At 40.2% G+C, this 19079-nt stretch overlaps 1 protein-coding gene across 7 annotated transcripts in view; it reads right to left on the minus strand.

The window, feature by feature from the left end:
- COL25A1 (collagen type XXV alpha 1 chain) overlaps nucleotides 1-19079 on the minus strand; it is a 429310-nt gene that overhangs the window by 115620 nt on the left and 294611 nt on the right. For 6 of the 7 annotated variants that reach the window (XM_054030959.1, XM_054030957.1, XM_054030956.1 and 3 more), the window contains 3 exons: nucleotides 17349-17420; nucleotides 16301-16408; nucleotides 12399-12434 (listed from right to left, as the gene is read on the minus strand). In XM_054030959.1, the coding sequence (XP_053886934.1) occupies nucleotides 12399-12434; nucleotides 16301-16408; nucleotides 17349-17420 (216 nt within the window). Of the gene's footprint in view, nucleotides 1-12398; nucleotides 12435-16300; nucleotides 16409-17348; nucleotides 17421-18360; nucleotides 18421-19079 lie in introns of all 7 variants that reach the window. The other variant, XM_054030954.1, reaches the window with a different exon arrangement.

Raw genomic sequence — 19079 nt, forward strand, 5'->3', positions numbered from 1 at the left:
TGGATGTGGGAATGAAGGAATGCATGTTTCTTGATTGTTAATCGTGGGTGGCACCAAAGTGCAAGAAATTTCAAGGTGAAGTTGAAAAAATAGTAGGATGTTGATAGTGTGTGTGTGTCCAGTTGAGTGCAGTACATTGGGTAAGCGGTCAGGGGCATAAAAACATACGGTGATAATTTATAAGGTGTATTTCTCTCTCTCTCTCCCAGATTGAAAAAGGAGAGAAACCTTTTCTAGTGCCAGTCACCACGACACCCATTAATTTAGAAACTCTCAGCCGAATCCCTCACCCTTATCCCCTTGTGCTACTTACAGCAATGCTACAGCTTTCCACATAGCTGTGCTAGTGAGCAAAAGGGCTCCTTGCACTTCTCCTGTATCAGGCATACTTGATAACTGTTAGCATCCTCTAATAACTGGGATCAAGTAACTCAAATAGAGAGGTGTACTGTGGGTGGTTACATCATCCCATTACTCCTAATAGCTGATAAAAAAGGATAAACTGTGGAATAGTGGGAGCACACCATATTTTTTCCAGTTTGAACATTATTATTATTGTTTATATAATGACTGTGATATGTGAGGCACTTTATATACAAAGTGTGTGCCCTGAAGAAATACAGTTACAGTGTAGGGCTCTTAACCATTCTGTTGAAACCAATGGCAGTTTTGCACTGACTTCGGTGTATTGGAGCCATGGCGCTACCTCCCTCTGTACTGGCCAGCAGAGCTGGCTAACCACAGAAAAGAGCACACATTGCAGTGCACCCTGTTAGGGGCACAGCAATTGCCACACCAAGCATACTGGAGCTCCCACTCAGACAGTACAGCTGTAAGCAGGAGAGTGGCCTGAAGGTCTGATAGAGCCCTAAATGTTTAAGCATTAGTATAGCGGAAGGTAGCATCAGAGCAGGCATTAGCTAGACTGAAGACCTGAATTTTGATTAGGGGTCTGAAAAAGGATAGTAAGGTTACTTGGTACACAAGACGAGGTAGACTGATCCAGGTACATGGGGTGAAATGGAATAAGGCCATCAAAAACACTGTTACATTGACCATGCTATCAAAAATAGCACCCCTATAAACCTTGAGACATGCAGTATAGTGCCTCATACACCTCCAAAATGAAAACAATAGCATCATAACAATGAGTTCTTTAAAGGAAGCCTGTACCAAGAACCCTTAGTTCCAGATTGGAAGGGTGAAAAAAAAATTTGGATGACAGCTTAAAAAACCCATGGTACTGTTATAGCAAGGGTTTGGCAGGGGATCTCTGGCAAAATTTGCCCTCCCCAAACTTTGGTGCTCCTGTTCTTTGCTGACCTCCATCACAAACGTAGCTGCATTTCAGTGGTGCTCTATGTACATACTTTTAGAAGTGGTATCTCTCTATGTTTCTTCTAAGGTATCTCTCACTGTGGTATTGAAGAGCCATATGGGATCCTTCAGCAGAAAGTGACTATTTAAATAGAAGTTAATATCATTAATATATGATTGCTATCTCCAGGAATAAACTGTGAAATGTGAATTTATTAATTATATTTGGGGCATTTCTGTGTCTAGTGCCAGAGGCTTCTACTCTGCTGAAAAGTGATGTAATCTGTGACCCTGTGGCTGTGCCAAACTAGGCGTTTTCCCACCATTTCCCACCATTGCTATCATCACTCCAGCTCCACCAGGGGCAGTAGTAGTTGGAGCTCTAGTATAGACAGGGCTGTATTAAACCAGGTTGGAAATTGTTTTCCTGTCTCTTCCATTGAGCTCTTACACTACTTGAGTCAAAGATTATATCACTCTTCAGCAAGATGGCTGCCTCCAGCACTAAACTCAGAAATGCCAGTTGTAATTAAAAACTTACCCAAAAGTTTTACTCTCACAATTTATTCAGGGTGACAAGTGCTTCTTACCCTGCATCTGACGAAGTGGGTATTCACCCATGAAAGCTTATGCTCCAATACTTCTGTTAGTCTATAAGGTGCCACAGGACTCTTTGGCGCTTCTTACCCTGTGAACTTCCAAACTGCTGAGCTCAGTTAAATGGGAGCAGTATTCCTTTGACGGATTTCCCTGGGGCATTGGGACTGGGGAAGATCTGGCACTCAAAGCTATGTGGAAACTTTGTGCAACTGATCCACTGATGATTCCTCCCCCACCCACCTTCCAGTGGTCTCCTAGGTAGAACAATGGAAATGTAGCCATTTATATACCAAAGGAGAGAACTTAGGCCAATTTCTGTTGGTGAAAGATACAAGATTTTGAACTACACAGAGCTGAAGAAGTTGGTCCAATAAAAGATATTACCTATCCAACCTTGTCTCTCTAATATATGTATATAAGCACATAAGTAAAATATCCAGGGGGGAAATGATTTTAATTACTTTTTCTTATTAGGACTGTAATTGGGAGCACTTGCTACCCTACATGCTAAACTAGGAACTAGGAAACGGAATGTAAAATGTATAGTATTTTCCCATTTTTTCCCTGGAATTGGGAGAGGGCTGTGTTGCCCACCTGATGGACTGGACCCCTTTTAGCTCTTGGGATAGCTCCAGAAGCATCTGCAGAGAGGCTCAGTTTTCCAAACAGCATTCTAAGTCTTTTCCTTCCATAGCACAGCTCCCTCAGGAGCCACGTTCTGGTCCCTGCTAGTGGCTGCAATGAAACCCTTCTCAGCGGTGCTTTGCAGCTGCACATTCAACCAGGATAATATCTGGGTAGCTATTTATTGAATTTCTGGCTGAACTTGAAAGGCATATGCTGCCTGAGCACCTTCTCCTCTTCCCCATCTCAGTTCTACCTTTCGCCCAAGCCCAGGAGCCTTTGCAGTGTATGGAGACAGGTGAAACACATACTAGGGTAAGGCCCAATCTACATTACTTTGCTACTTTCCTCATGTCTAGCATAGAGTAGCATCTGGCCTACTGTCACTATCACCATTAGCAGCAGAAAGGATGTTATTGTAGTTAAGGAACAGGGCTTGGGGACAAGTGACCTAAACCTAATTTCTATTTCCACTAATACTGAAGATGCTCATGTAGCTTATCTAAATCTACTAATCTCTTTGTGCCTCAATCCCCTGTGCAAATTGGGATGATAATACTTATCTATTTTAATGACCTGTTGTGAGACTTGGGCCAAAATTTTCAAACCTGATACCTGAAGTTAGGCTCCTAAATCCATGTTTCATAACCTAAATTAAAGTGGCCTGATTCTGAGAAACATTGAGCTCCCTGAAATCCCACTAAGTCAATGGGTGCTGCAGGTGCTCAGCACATTTGAGGAGTACGCCACTTTTATTTAAATTCTAATGTGGACTGGGAAGGCTAACCTGAAGCAGTCAGTTTTCAATACCTTGGCTGTAATGCCTGCACAAAATAGGGAGCTGAAAAATGCTAAAATACAATAAAAATAAAAGTGTAGCTTCTGCTAATCAGAGGCCATAAAAATCTTTGTAAAGCTTCTTCTTTAAACAGTATAATATCTTAAGATACACAGTGAGTAAATTAGCTAGCTAATATCTCAGAAGGTAACACAGAGCATTGCCAGGGATGGAAGACAGGTTTGAGAATGTCTTCTGGAGTCTAACCACTGGCACATATGTTCTGAATGAGAGACTGGAGGGAGGCTGTAGTTCACAAGACTCTCATATTGCTAATTGTGTAATCGATTGCTCCAGCTGATTCTAAGGCTACGTCTTCTCTAAGGGGGAGGAGGGTGTCGATTTAAGATATGCAAATTCAGCTACGCAAATAGCGTAGCTGAATTCGACGTATCCGAGCCGACTTACCCTGCTGTGAGGATGGCGGCAAATCAACCTCCGTGGCTCCCCCGTCAACAGTGCTTACTCCTACCTGTGGTGGAGGAGTACAAGCGTCGATTCGGGGATCGACTGTCGCGTCCCAACGAGACGCGATAATTCGATCCCTGAGAGATTGATTTCTACCCGCCAATTCAGGCAGGTAGTGAAGACGTAGCCTAAGTGTGTGTACAACATATTGCACATGCATCCATCTGATGCCAGTGGAAAATGGGATATCCTGGGATAAGGTGACCCAACAGGTTTGTGTGAGTGTGCATGTAAAAGCCAGAAGACTTCCAGATTGGCTTTAATCACTACTTTGTGAATTTAATTGGTCTCTGGAGTTATGTCTCCTTAGGGTTGAGAACAGCAAAGATGAACCAATGGAGGTGTGTCCGATGATTTGATACTTGGGTGTTCCCTGGTTAGTAAACACCGGGAGTAAAATCCTGGTGCTACTGAAGTCAATGGCAAAACTATAGACTTCAGTGGGACCAGGTTTTCTTCTGAACTGCCTTACACAGCCAACTCTCCTGTTAAAATGAAAAAGTGGGGGAAAGAACAGTATAATCATTATATTGTCCTAATATTTTTAAGCACAGTCTGTTAACTATGTGTGTTTTAGCAAGTTACAGAACAGGAAAAAGTGTTATAGTGAGGAGGAAATATATAAATCTGTTCTGTAAATATTACAATGTAGTTCAAAAGTAAGTAATTTCAGATTGTAATATTTTAGGAAGAATCACTCAAGGTGTTTTTGTATCCAATTTCAAATTACCTAGATGTTTAATGTTCAAGGAAATGTAAGAAATATGAACTCTGACCATTTTTATTTGTATGTCTGGTATAGCACAGATGATTTGTTTTACAAGATATCAAATTTCATGGATAGCGAATGTAAATGCCAAATGAGAAAACGTAATGAAAAAGTAAAGGACACGTGAGTGCTTTTGCTTATTGAAGCATATTTACATTAGATGCTTTTAAAACATAATGAAGTAAAACACCTCTCAACGGCAATAAATAATTATATCAAAGTGTGATACTGTGACTTTAAAAAACTCCTCCGTTACCTACTTGCATGTTGGTGTGATGCTTGAGGTTTCAACCCAAACCAGTAAGTGGCTGTGTCACCGTCTGCCCTGTAACCTTTGGTGACTCTATGCTGTGCAGCTTTGGCTCAGGGCCCTGATACCAGCAGCAGCTGGCTCACAGCCTAGTTATTACTTGCAAGTTGACACCAAGAGCCCTTCCAGCCTTGAGTTTTCCCCAAACCGTCTCCCCTGCAGTGTCCAGTCCCACTCACTGGAACACTTGCAAAACCTCACAAATTTGCTGCTCCTTTAAAGAGACAGTACACATTTTGTTGCTCCCTGTATGCTCGCCCTACAAAACTTCCAGCCCCTGCCAGCCTGAGGGCAGAAAAATTGAAATAGAAATCTGAACCAGGGGACAGTGTAAAGCTCTAATCTTATATAAGGGGTGAAATCTAGGCTGCATAGTCAATGAAGGTTTTGTCATTATCTTCACTGAAGCCAGGATTTCACTGATCCTGTTTTGTATGCACAATGAGCACATGAAGAAGTTTTGAAAATATGGTCCTGTATGGCTCCAAAAGGAGACTTGCCCCATGCAGTGGTAATTCATTCTTATAGCATGTATTTATGTTTAACTGCATTTGGCTTTAGTACTGGTGAAGTCAACTGGATAAAACAATAGCTAAGTAAGAAACAAGCTAATTATCAGATAGGAAACTTCACATAAATTCTGATTAAGTAGTGGCCTCAGTGCTATATGTTTTCACTGATGGAAAAAACAACAGCAGCAATTAATTAGTTTTCATATAGTGCTTTTCTTCAGCAGATCTCTGTTGCTATGGCATCCCAGAAAATGTAAGTGTCATTCTATTTGATAATAACACAAGTACAGAGGAGAGAATTAAAAATTGACCAATATACTCTTGGAACTAAACTATGGGTCACATCCTGAGCTAAGGTAAATTGCTATAGCTTCAAGAAAGTCAGTGGAGAAATGCTAGTTTATACCAGCTGAGGATCTGGCTCAGTGATGATAACATTTTACCATTTAATTTGGTTTGCATTATGACTTCAACATTTCAACTTTGGTTCCTTTTTTGGGTCAGTTTAGGTTCCCCGATGTTTGCAAAACTTCCCTTTGACGTTTATGTGCATAGATTTTCATCCGTTTATGCCACACAGTTTGTGAATTAAAGTAAAACTCAAAATTTCTAGAACAAGAGAGTAATTTATGAATGTAAAGGGTGATGTGACAAAACTGTTCTCCTAAAACTTTTTTTAAATTAATAGTAATTTAAAAAATACCAACAAAAATTCTCCATTGTCCTGCTGTGGTTTCATGTATATGGCTCAAAATTTTAGTTTGACAAAGAAAGATATTGTTAACTCATTCTCAGGGTCCCAAGTGGATAAAGAAAGTAAAAATATCCATTGTATTTTAAAAGATGCTTTCAGAATCAGTTAAATGTTAACATACATCGTACTTAGTTAACTGCCTTCCATTGGATTTGCTGGTCCATGAGGATAACAGAATGAGTGAGTTACTGGCAGATCACATAGGGAAGAACTGGGGTGAATTCAGTCCTTCATTGACTGAAGGAAGGGCAAAAGCAGGGACAGCACCAACTGGAGGAGCCAGGGCTGAGCAGCCAGAGGACAGGAGGACTGGTAAGTGTAGATTAGGGATGAAAGGGGAAAGTATGGAACACTAAAGAATTGGGATGGAAGACGCCAGCAGGAGGGGCAAGATGTCAAACACGTGGGGGGGGGGGGGGCGGGAGGAGAGCATGGGTGGAGGCATCAACAGAAGGAGGAAGTGAGGAGACATGCCTTTTCCTTCTTTCATGAACTTGCTCCTCCAGAATAGGTCATGTAGATATAGAAAGAAAGACATACAGGAAAGAAATATGCCCAAACTGATTTTTTTTAACTGATAGCACTGAAGGAGCTCAGTGATAAATAGTACAAAAGCTAGAACTAAAAGGATTAGATGCCTCCAGTAATGCCACTTCAGGATAGTAAAACCTCCCGATAAAGTCCTGGTACTGCAGAAAGCAGATCTGATAATTCAGTAGTAGCATTCATCCTCTGAGTAAATACAGAGCAAATACTCCAGTCTGATGCTACACATGCTATTCCATATAAGGTGCTATTTTTGGGATGAGATTAGCACCAAGAACTGATCATCTGTGATCATTAAAGTTATGATGACATTTTTCACAAGAATAGGGAATTTGTCTGCCTGAACAAATTGCAATTAAGGCAAGTATATTTTGCCTGTTACATGCCTCTTTTGCAACATGCTGTCACTCAGGTTTGGGCGTTTTTTTTTTTTTGGTGGGAGAGAAAGGAATTTTGCAGTAGACAGAGACCACCTGACTTAAGTTGGCCAGCTGGGCATCCAGCACCTTTAATCTTCAGCAGTTTTCTCATTTTGGAAAGCTATAGAAAATATCAGCTGGATAGAGCCCAAAATGTTCATTATTTGCGGAACAGCCCTTAAATACTCCACTGGAGATATTATAGTACATCCGTATGACTGTACACTATTCTGTACTAATGTACTGAAAATGTACTGCATTTGTAGAGTGCATAATTTGTTAAGCATTTAGAATTTGGGCCATATGAACCATGCAAAATATTTGTACATCTGTTGCTCCTACAAAACCCTTCATTTGCATATTTACACATGCAAACTGATTTCATTTTCTCATTTACTGGCTTACACACACAATTTGTGCACATATGTTTTGTATAGCTTACCTGTTGATCAGATCTTTGAAAATTTGGCCTAACACCTCAGTATCTTAACTAGTTACATGTTTTTTTCCTTCCAAAATAGAGAGACAATTATCCATTCTGAAAAACAACTAAAACTAGTTTACTCACAAAGGCTAGAGATCCTTGAGGTATATTTAAAACATACAAAAGCATACTAACACATGCTATATTTTCATATGAGACGCCAAATTGAAACATGCAGAGGCTTGATGTATAGGAACATATTAAAAAGGATGAAAAACCAATGACTGGCATTCTTACTGGCACTAGCACTAGCAACTCAAAACAGCCACGTAGATTTGTTTTGGAGGAAGGAATAATTGCCTGAGGATTTATAGGCTGAAAATTTGACTGCCAACTTTTAGCTCTTAAGTTGCAAATTGTAGCCAACTTAATTCTAAACTAACCTCATCCAGGATTTATATTGACTACACTGCCAGAATGGCACAAATGGTGCATTACAGCTTTGTCTATATCCTACATGTATAAAAGCAAAATTATTAAACTGGTGTAAATTCCCATAGCTCCACTGACTTCAGGGCAGACTTCACTGAAATCAATGGAGCTGTGGGAATTTACATCAGCTGACGATTTACCCCTCAGGATTTCACCAAACTTTAAACTAATAGCACTTCACAGTCTCTGTTTTGACATCCCCTTTAAGTTTATTTCATAGAGTTAGATTATTTTCTTTTTCTCCATATGAAAATTAATAGGTTTTCAGTTTCAAGATCTGTCACTTTGAGAATTCAGGGTCCGATCCTGCAGTCTTCTTCAACGGTGACAGTTTCTTATGAGAGAGGACTCCAGGATCAGGCCCTCATTTTGCATATCTGAAAACAACAACATGTAGGTCATGTTTTCTAGAAGGATTGCCCAGTGAAAATGGATAAACGCAAAGTTGTTAATCCTACAGACTTCATATGTAGCTTGGGGTGGTTTTGCACTGGGGAGGATTATTGTGGCATGAGACTTTTTTTGCATCCCAAAAGCAAAGGTCCATATTTACCACCAGTGCACTCTGGCTGCTTTGCACTACTCTAGGGATGCAAAACAGCTGTAAGCTTGGCTTACTTGACTGTAAAGCCAGGTGTCCAGCTGCTCTGTGCCACTGATGTGGCACAAAGCAGCTGGCACGTACCGCTGAACTTGACACAAAATGCTTTAAGAAGTGTTTAAACACTCCAAATGCAAACGGCAAAGTATTCATAAAAAATAGTATAAGAACATTAATATTTCAGTGCCAGAGTTGAGGTTTCCTGTCACAAACCACAAATGAGGCACTCATTAGATTGCAACCAGAAATTCTAACTCCTGGTACAAAATGATCAGCAATTCAATTTCTTATTCTCAGTTCTGAAAATGAGAAGGAAATAATGGGGACCACTTCTTGGGTATTAAAGATTGTACAACATATTGGTCAGGACACACAGGCAAATAAAACACAGACAACAGGGATGGATAGTAAGCAGCAGGCTTCAAGTGTGGCGGTTGGAAGGGGCACAATCCACCCACCCCCTCACATACCAGGCATTTTACTTAGTTCAGTATGGAGGTAAATAGCCACACACCAGCTAACCAATAATTCAGAGCTGACTCACTTTAGTCTATCTTTACAACTCAGCCCACCCCTGAATCTTCTCCCTACCCCACACACACTCAAGGGGGAATTAGGGTTACCTCAGTGTCAGAAGACATAGTGTTTCTTTCTTCAGATACACAAAAATGACAATTAGTTATATCCTGGGCCTATTACTCAGATTTACCTCCACGTACTGACTTTTAACTTTTATCTGCATTAGACCCAAGACACAAGAGGTGACAAACTAAATAAATATTTGTATTCTCATTCCTTTTCACCTAAAACTGGTCTTCCATGATGCTGCAAGGAAAGTGACCCTCCCATCCTTGACATCCTGCCAATTTGGCCCTAACGGAAAAAACACCTTCCCAGTACAGAAGATACAATAAGTCAGAGCCACAGTATCTAGGAAACTGAAATCAACAGTATCTCAACAATAGGAAGGGAGGGGGGGCAGCAATAGCCTCAAGATGGCCCCAAGACTTATGGGGCATCATTACATTGAAATGAGGGTGCCTGTAAGAGCTCATTGGCTCCCTCTATTCCCCTATCACTCCCACTGACCAATGAGAAGCAGAGAACCCTTTCTCTCTCCTTGAGGGTCATTCCCACCTTCATTCTGAGGCACCTGGGAGAGTGAGGACTAAGCTCCTGCATGTCTGAGCACAAGCACTTCCTCTCCTATACCTCTCTGGAACCAGGGGTTGGCCATCCCCAAGCTGGTCCAACCAAACCTCCCTCCAGCTAAGGTGAGGAGTGGCATTGTAATAACAACTGCCCTACTGATTTCATCTGAAGTATGTTTTTCCTTTATCAGTCAATGCATGATTGTTATTTGTTCAAGAGCTTTCAGTAAAATGGAGCAGACCATCAGCTGGTGTAAACTGTTATAACTCCACTGAAGTCAGTGGACCTCTCATTTAACTGAAGAAAATTAGTCTCAGGAATCCAGCTACATTAAAATGATTTAAAACTATTGCATACAGAAGCATGAATTGTTTTAAAATTACATATAAGAATTTAATACAACCAATGAGTTGTATGTACATGTGAATAATATTTAAAAAGTCACTGTGGCTCACTCTAGGCCTTACACATATATGAAAACTGTGTCTATATGCTCCAATCACATTTTAGTTCCAATCTGTCCTTACTTCAGCATGCCTGAATAACTCTCATTAAAGGTAAGAAAAATTATGCAAGCAAACTGAGGGAAAGTGTGTGTGAAGATTTTTTTTAATTGGTGCTTCTAAATAACAATTATATTTGTTACTATAATAATCAAGTTTTAAGCCTGTGAGAATTCTGACATATGACTTGACAGTGTCTCTGTAATACACTTTGAAAGTATAGGGAGGGTTCATTTTGAGAATTATTGTGATGAAACCTCTGCCATAATAACTATGTAAGGAGTAACACACAATATGGTGTGCAACTGCTGTGAGATAACTGTATGCTGTGGGTGAACACAGACACACAGGCTGCCAAGACTTGCTATCATCTCATTATCTCCCAACAATCCCTCTCTGTGAAGTGTTATTCCACTTGGAAGGCTGCAAGACTGACTATTTGTGAGAGGAGAAAATAGTTAGCAAAGCTAAGTAGTTTCAAGCTGTGCCCTGCAGTTGTTTGTCCATAATTGCAAAGATTGGAACCTTAGTTCCCCCCATTCTAATAATACTTCTCACATTTATGGGAAGATATCAAGGCACTTTATCAACATAAAGTCCTTATGAGGTAGGTGTGCCTATTTCCACTGAAATAGTGTAGGGCCTGATCCTGTAGCATTTATTCACATGAGCAGAGTAATCCCACGGAACCTAATTTTTGGAATGGTCCGCTCTGTCTCAACCAGTGGCAAGGAGGTTGCAGGCACCTTGCACTGCAGCAAACCTCATCCAGGTAGACTTTGGCTCTGGTGATTCTGTGCCAAGGTCTGTACTAGAAGACACTGCTACAGAGCCTGAGCGAATCTGATCCACAGTGCATTAATGAGAGCACACAGAACAGTATTAAAGCAAATGTAAAACAAACCCACAGCTATTATGCACATTATAATCAATGGGCAATCAGAAAAATAGAAGAGGGAAGGAGAAAAAAAAATAAACTGATTAGAACATTGGGTGGTACTCTTTTTTCTTTAACCATTATCTTCAAATGAACAAGCCATAGGATTTTCTTTAACTGCCTGTTCGCAGCAGGGCATTTCAGAGCCTAGACATTTCTTAGGTTCATCAGCTTCTCAGAATATGTGTCTTTTGCCATCCAAAATAATCTGAAGTTTTTCAAGGTAAAGTAACACCATTTCTGCTCAAAACTTCAGAAATTCAGACTATAAGCAATCAAATTTGTGTCTGATTACTGCCCCTGTTATCTTGCTACCCAGGGCTTCTAGAGATCCACAAATCCAAAAGGGCCACGGGCTGTGATTTTGTCAGCTCTCATAAGAAAATGAGGTTGGGCCTGGCCAGCACTGTGAGAGGAGACCTCAAAGGACAAAAAAAACAGTGTATGGACCACATATCACATGTGCACTGGGCAGCAGTCACTCTTTCACCAGCTCATTGGTTGAAGTGGGGGTTAAAAGTGATGGTACTCATTTTATTTCAAATTGAATGGTGCAGCAGAACACATCTATTCCCAGATCATTGTACTCATAAAAAATGCATTCCCTTGACTACTGAATTAAGGGCCAGATGCTCCAATATATGGAGAAAAAAACTCATAGGGAGAAGAATTTCAGTGTGCAGCATTTCCTCTTTATTGTTCCATCAGGGAAAGGGGCCAGGATTGTCACCACAGAGCCAGGTGAGAGTTGGGCTCTCTAAAGAAGTGGGCAAGAGGCAACAATTAAGCTTTGAAAGGAGGACATATATGGGGATTCCCTGGGAGTGGAGTATTATGCAACTCGGCTGGCTCTTTCTCCTTTCTGTGCTGTGCTACCAGCTGCTTGGGTTCCCTTCTGCTTCTGGAAGATGAGAGAAAAATCTGGCCTTAAGAGTCAGCCTGTTGTGCATAGGAGGAGATCTGTAATTCAATGCTCTCATTACAGAGGAGGATCCATACACTTTTGTAACAAAAAAGGGTTAAGTAGAACAAAATCATAAGACTCTTGGGAGTTATTAATTATGAAGAGAACATAAAGGTACTTTTTATAACTATTTAGTGAACTAGAAACAGAAGAAATAAAGGTACTTACCATCCACCCTTGTTCACCTGGTTTTCCTGGCTCTCCCTTAAAAACAAATTGGATTTATATCAATAATGTTATTTACATTCATTCTAGGGTGACCAGATGTTCCCATCTTTAGGGACATTCCCGTTTTTTGGGACTTCTTCTTATATAGGCTCCTATTATCTCCCACCCCCTGTCCTGTTTTTCACAGTTGCTATCTGGTCACCCTAATTCACTCCCTGCTTAGTAACATTAAAATGTCTATTAACTACATTACACCAAAATACCTACTGAAGCACGTGACAGCTGCATGGATATATATATTATTATGATCACTGGCTGCTAAAATGGCAGGTAAAAATTCTTCCTGGTAACATGATGGGCTTCAAAGAGTTGCTAGTTGTTTTTCAATCTTTTAATGGGATAATTCTCTTAATTCAAGATCTCTTAAGTACCAAATATCCTGTCTTCCAGTCCCCAGTTCTAATGAACAGACAACATTCCTTCCCAGCAAACTGCAGTTTTAAAGGAAAATTAAGTAATGTTGTTTTGCATATGTATCCCAAGACCTGCTTTTTTTGTCATTCAAAGTAATTTACAGCTACACTTGAGTAGGTTTATAAATGACTTTGCAAAGTAAGTGATGTTGTGGCCATGTCGGTTGCAGGATATTAGAAAGACAAGGTGGGTGAGGGAATATCTTTTACTGGACCAACTTCTGTTGGTGAGAAAGACAAGCTTTTGATCTTAGCTCTGTGTAAGCTTGAAAGCTTCTCTCTCTTACCAACAGAAGTTGGTCCAATAAAAGAGATTCCCTCACCCACCTTGTCTCTTTGCAAATTAATGCTTTGCTAAAAAAAACCTAGGCTTGATATTTTCAAAGCCACACCTCTCCTATTAATTTCTACGAGAGTTGTATGGATAAATCCCATAGTTGGCTTTGAAAATCTCAACCTAGAATTTTTCCAAACTCAGACTCACACTGAGTAGGTCAGAAGAGGAATTACTGTTCTGCTGACTGATAGGAACCTTTTCATTTGCTCTGCAGTGGTAAAGAAGACACTCTATTTTGTGTAACAAAACTGATGGTTTTATCTAATCTTATTAGATGTAAAGGAGGCAAAGCAGAGCCAGAGTTGCTTCAAACTTTCTCAGAGCATGCTAGAGGCACCCAATTTAAATGATGCTAGAGTTTCAGAAGCACATTGTTGTATTCTGGGACATAAATACTGAGAAAGCCCCAGAGTAGCTGCAGTGAAACCTGATTTCTCATTCCATTCCCTTCTGAGGATGCATGCGGTACTGAAAGTTAGGTGTTGGTGCAACTGTCCAATATGGCCGTTTCACGTGGGAAGATAAGATAAGGCTGGTCCATCATTGGCCAGTTTTCTTTTAAATACACGTAGTTGCAGAGGAGGGCACACTGCTGATCTCATTAACGGTTGCTCTAGTATGGAGTTTGCTGATGGTGGAGGGGTCTGTGTCCTCTAGCCTGGAATTCTGCAGTGTCTCTTTTCTTACACTCTCTAATCACTGCTTTGTTGGATGTGTGAGACAAGGAAGATGAATCTTCAGCTCAAAGATCCATTTGTATTTAAATATCAGAAACAAAGGTGTCAGTCAGGAAGAGGCCATGTAGCCCCTTTACAACTCTTTCCTGTCTGACTAAATATAAATCAGTCAGCCACAGAAGAACAAGCCCTGGTGTCAGGATGCCAGGGATTCATTGAGCAGAAATCAGGAAATGTCATTCCCATGAGCCCGAGGGCTGAGTTTGTGTCTGCTCTGGGAAGAGGGCAGCCTCAGCCAAATACATAGAGCAGTAACTAGTGAGGGAGCGCTTATCTCTGAATTGTGGCAACCTCTGCTGCTGCATAACTTGGGAGACCCCCAGAATTTAACTAGGTCATCATCTGACTAGGTCCAGTCCTGCAAGGTGCTGATTCTGCAAAGTTCCACTGACTTCACTGGGAAACCCACTTAGGCTTTTGAAAAATCCCACTAGGTGCCTATCTGCATCTTTTTAGGCACCTGAATACATTTGAAAATCTGGCCCTCAGGACCCTAAATAAAATATAAGAAAACACTGATGTTACATACACCTGAACTATATCTAAATGGTTTATTTACACAGAATGCTAGAAAAGGAAATGGAATAGTTCTCAGACATCCTAGCTTTCTCTGACATTGACACACTGTCACTAAATTGTTCCATCTTTGATGAATGCTTTGCCACTGGGTAGGAAGCAATTTGTGCATATAGTAAATGGTTGCTGCAGGTAACTATTCTCAACTGTTATTTTTGTGTGTGTCAACTTAGTGTTTGTTAAAAGTGCCGTATTGACTGCCCTAGGAATTGAAGGCCTTTATCCACAGGTATAGAGGAGTATAAGTGTAAGATTTCACAGACTGTCCCATTAAAGTGCCTTCACTGTGGCTTGGAAGGACTGCAGAAATAAAAGGGTAAATCAGTCCCTGTGCCTACTTATTCTCATTCTGCTCCCTTTGCAAAAATCAAGTCACATTATAATCAGTCTCGCTCTCCATCATTGTTGACCTTCCCCAGCCTCTTGTGCATTATCCAGAGAAAATTATAGTATTGGAGTCAGACAGAGGATTCTGATCTCCCTTACACAACTGTAACGCAGGAGTAACTCCACTATGTGAGTGGAGTTGTACCAGGGTAAGGGATATCAAAATGAAGTCCAAAGTTTCTTTTTGACAATGCAGGGATAGTGCATCACTGGCAGAAGTGAATGGGTGGCTGAGATGAACCTTAAAGAATGGAAGGCAGCAGATGTATACAACCTTTCACAGTGTTCTTCTAACCAAAGGTTTTCAAGGCAACTCTTGCAAGGGTTTTTGGACTCAGACTTCTAAATGCCAGGTCTTGTTGGGTTTTCCAAAGAAGTTTTAATAGAGCTGAACTATTATTGTTATGTTATGTTCTATAATTTTATACAGTTAATATAATGTAGGATGAGGCACTCAGAATGAGATCAGAACATGAGCTTGGATGTATTTTCCTTTTGGTTTTACTTTTTACCAAAAAAAGGACTCTTTAGGAAACGTTTATGTCTTTCTGCCCTGGCCTCACATGTGGAACCATGAATTTTCCTTCACAATGTTGATTTTATGTCCCATAGGACTATGAAAATGGAAGTGTGTGTGGAGGGGTGATCTCCTTAAAATAAACCTAAAGAGTTTAGTACATCACAAAAATGTAAAATCATGAGCATTTCCAAGACTTGTTAAAAATAGGGCCAAGTGACTTTTGTATTTATGTTTTAATTTAAAAAAGTTTTGTCAGACCTCCAACAACAAAATGCCAAAAAGCTAAAGGCCTGATTCTTCCTCCCAAACAAATGATGACTGTGAGTACCACCACTGAAATGTATGGGACTTTCTGAGGAGCAGTATACTGCTCAACTTGAGTATGGATGGCAGAATCAGGCTCTGAGAATAGTGTACAGAGTTTAATAATCTGTTTCCTCTAATTTCATTTTTTAAAAATATTAATCGTCATTAGGGAACCAGAAGTCAAATCAAACACACAATAACCTAGATTCAAGTTTAGCTTTAAGTGAGGGGCTATGTGGAAACATTCTATTCTTATTTGCAAAGAGGCTGCCCAGCACTGCAATAATTAGAATATCAGGGAACAATTCAGAAAGGTCAGGAACCGGGAGAAGCAATTTTCACGACTGGGAGTCATGATATCTGGATGCTGTTCCCAGCCCGGCTACTTACTGACTGTGTTGCCATAAGCATGTCATATAACCTGCCTATAGTTCCGCTTTCCATTGATAATATGTGAATAATAATATTTCCCATCCCACAGGAGTGTTTCTGAGTTTAAATTTATTCATGCTTGTAAAGCACTCATATACCACAGTGATGCCACTATATCCTCTAGGCTAACTCACCGGTACTCCAGGCATCCCTCGGGGGCCATCTTTGCCAGTGTCTCCTGGAGGACCTCTGGGTCCTGGTGGTCCTGGAGGACCAGGGGGTCCAGCTTGTCCTTGATCACCCTGAACAGGAGTCAACAAAATCATCATCAGAAAGTTGTTTTCAGATGTACAAAGCCCCACAAAAAGGCACCGATTTACCTATAACAAGTTCCTGATGGGCTGAAATAGCTGCTCTGAGCAGGATGCTTACTTTGATCATAGATGGAGATGGGTCTTAAACAGCTTCTTCATTTCTTATGGCAGAGATTGCACTTTGCCTCAGAAGACTAGTGTGCTGCACCTGTACGGTGCAACCAGCCAATACAGTCACAAAGAGTGAGGCTCAAGTTCCGAAACTGCGTGTCCAATAGCAGGATTTACACTGATGGTTAGTATTGCCTTGCAAAACTCTACTCACCCAGTTTCCCAAAGCAAGTAATTGATTTGGAAGAGCAGGTATAATTTTCACTTTGTGATCATCATGATCATAGATTCATAGCAAAGACTGAGTGAGTAGGTTTGTCTGAGAGTTGTTATATTTTCAAAGTAATTTTGCAAAGCTCAACAATCGAGCACTGGTAGAGTTCTAAAATGATGGTGAAATATAATTGCCTTGCTGAAAAGTTGCATACTATATTTTATCTGTTTTCAGTAGCTGTTTGATAATGATAAGTAAGTGGCTACTTTTATGATTTAGATACACTGATTTTGCAATAATTTAATTTACAAATTGTCAAAACACATTTCTTTCCTTTAAAAAAATAGCATTTTTTATTCAGTTTCCAGAAGGCAAACTACTGTAAGAAGCCTCACTGGCTGAATTTTAACTATGAACTTTTTAGCAAAGCTTTGTGTAGTTTCCACTGCTATTTTACACAAACACATTTCACAAAAAATTATTTGGCTCCAAGACATTTTTCAGATTAATTACCCACTAAAAGAAGGCTTATGACAAAAAGTACAGTATAGAGTAATATTCAAATGTAAAGAAGAACCAGACTCCAGTGAGATTAAGCACTACCTTAATGAGGCGGCGTTTAATGAGCTGCTGATCAGCAGAGAGAAACCCATGATTGATTTTAGGAAACACCATCTGATCAGGCAGGTGAGGTCAAAGGTTGAAGTTCAGAGATGAGAGAGTTGAAGAATAGACATCAGAAGGCCCCAAGAAAGAAATAAAGATATGTACATTAGATTTATAATAGCTAATATAATATAAACTGGTGCTTGTGTCTGATAAAATCTGTGCCTTTTCTTTTAAAGGAGTTAACAGCTAGATTGACAGGATACAAGATAGAAGCTTTGTTACTTATGGATTGATTGAAGGTAACATAACACAAGTTTTCTTCCCAGCAAATCTTCTAGGCATCTCTGAGTTCATCAACATTTTATAATCCTAGGGCTATAGAATCAGCACATTTCTTACACGGTGGTCCTTCAGCAAAGATTCCATAGACAAAGCACCAATTCAATTTTCAGTCAGATTTTCCAACCAGCATATTGTGCCATGAAGAATGGTTCCATTTTAATGATATCTGAAGTCCAGGCATACCTAGACTGTTTAAATCCTTCCGGCTTCATTTACACATTTTTCAAAGTGTATCTGCAAGGGTACAGTTTAAACTACTGGTGCATGACACATAAACAGATAATTGAATCTGCCTGTGCTCATTAGGTGCCTGATGAACAGTACTTTGACATTTTCCTTACTCCTGTATGTCTTAATAAAGCACGGTTATAACAAAACTTCATCTACAAACCAAAATGCCCTTCCAGAGTATGTGTGATGTGGATGCTAGGGTAGGTACTAACACACACAGAGCTGGATTCTAATCTCACTCACGCTGTATCTCAGGAGTAATTCCACTGGAATAAGTGGAGTTACAGCATGAAACCCGAGTGTGGTGAAATCAGAATTAGGCCCATAATAAGTAAGATGGGCTAATTGGTATCCCATGGCAAAATTAACTATTCATGCGCACTCTTATGCTGATAGAGAGACCTGACTGAACTGGTACATGTCAGGCACAAACCTTGACGGTGAGGATCTGATTACTGTGCAGAGCAGCAACTGTGGGGAAGCCTGGCAGACCCTAGGGACACAACATAACATGGGACCAAAACAACACGACACAAAACATCACACGGACAATTTACTAATGGACAAACAGAACAAACACTGTGTTTAGTACATCCCACTGCCTATCAACAGCGCTGTCTGTCATATGGGAAACAGAACTAGGTGTAAGCAATATATCAGAGATTTGGCTGATTATTTTGAATAAAGAACATAAAGGAATTTTAAAGAGAAAAGCCACTTAGCAGTATCAAATATTATTATGGATAATTATGAACATTTGACATCTGTTAGGCTACAGTTGGCTGAGGTGTAAGCCATTTTCAACCAACATATGTTATAGTACTTTTAGAGAGGTACGTGTACAAAGCGCTGCCAAGAGATCACTGCGAAACTTGAAAGACTGAGAGCAGATCCTGAAATGACTTTGAATTATTATGCCTTTAATAGTCTGTTTAACATATGACATTCAGCACATAAACTGATAGTATATACACAATAATACACATTGAACAACGGTCTTCTGCTAGACCAGGAGTAGTCAGATGGCTGAGTTCAACATTCTTGACATATACAGCAGTATCTCCACCTTCAGGACAAAAATTCTCCTCTCAGATCCCCCATGGTGGATCTAGCCTCTCATATTCTACTCTCCCTGCATGTGCAGGACTCTCA

Source organism: Malaclemys terrapin, chromosome 5 (genome assembly GCF_027887155.1).
Source record: "Malaclemys terrapin pileata isolate rMalTer1 chromosome 5, rMalTer1.hap1, whole genome shotgun sequence".
In the NCBI taxonomy this organism is placed as follows: domain Eukaryota; kingdom Metazoa; phylum Chordata; order Testudines; family Emydidae; genus Malaclemys; species Malaclemys terrapin.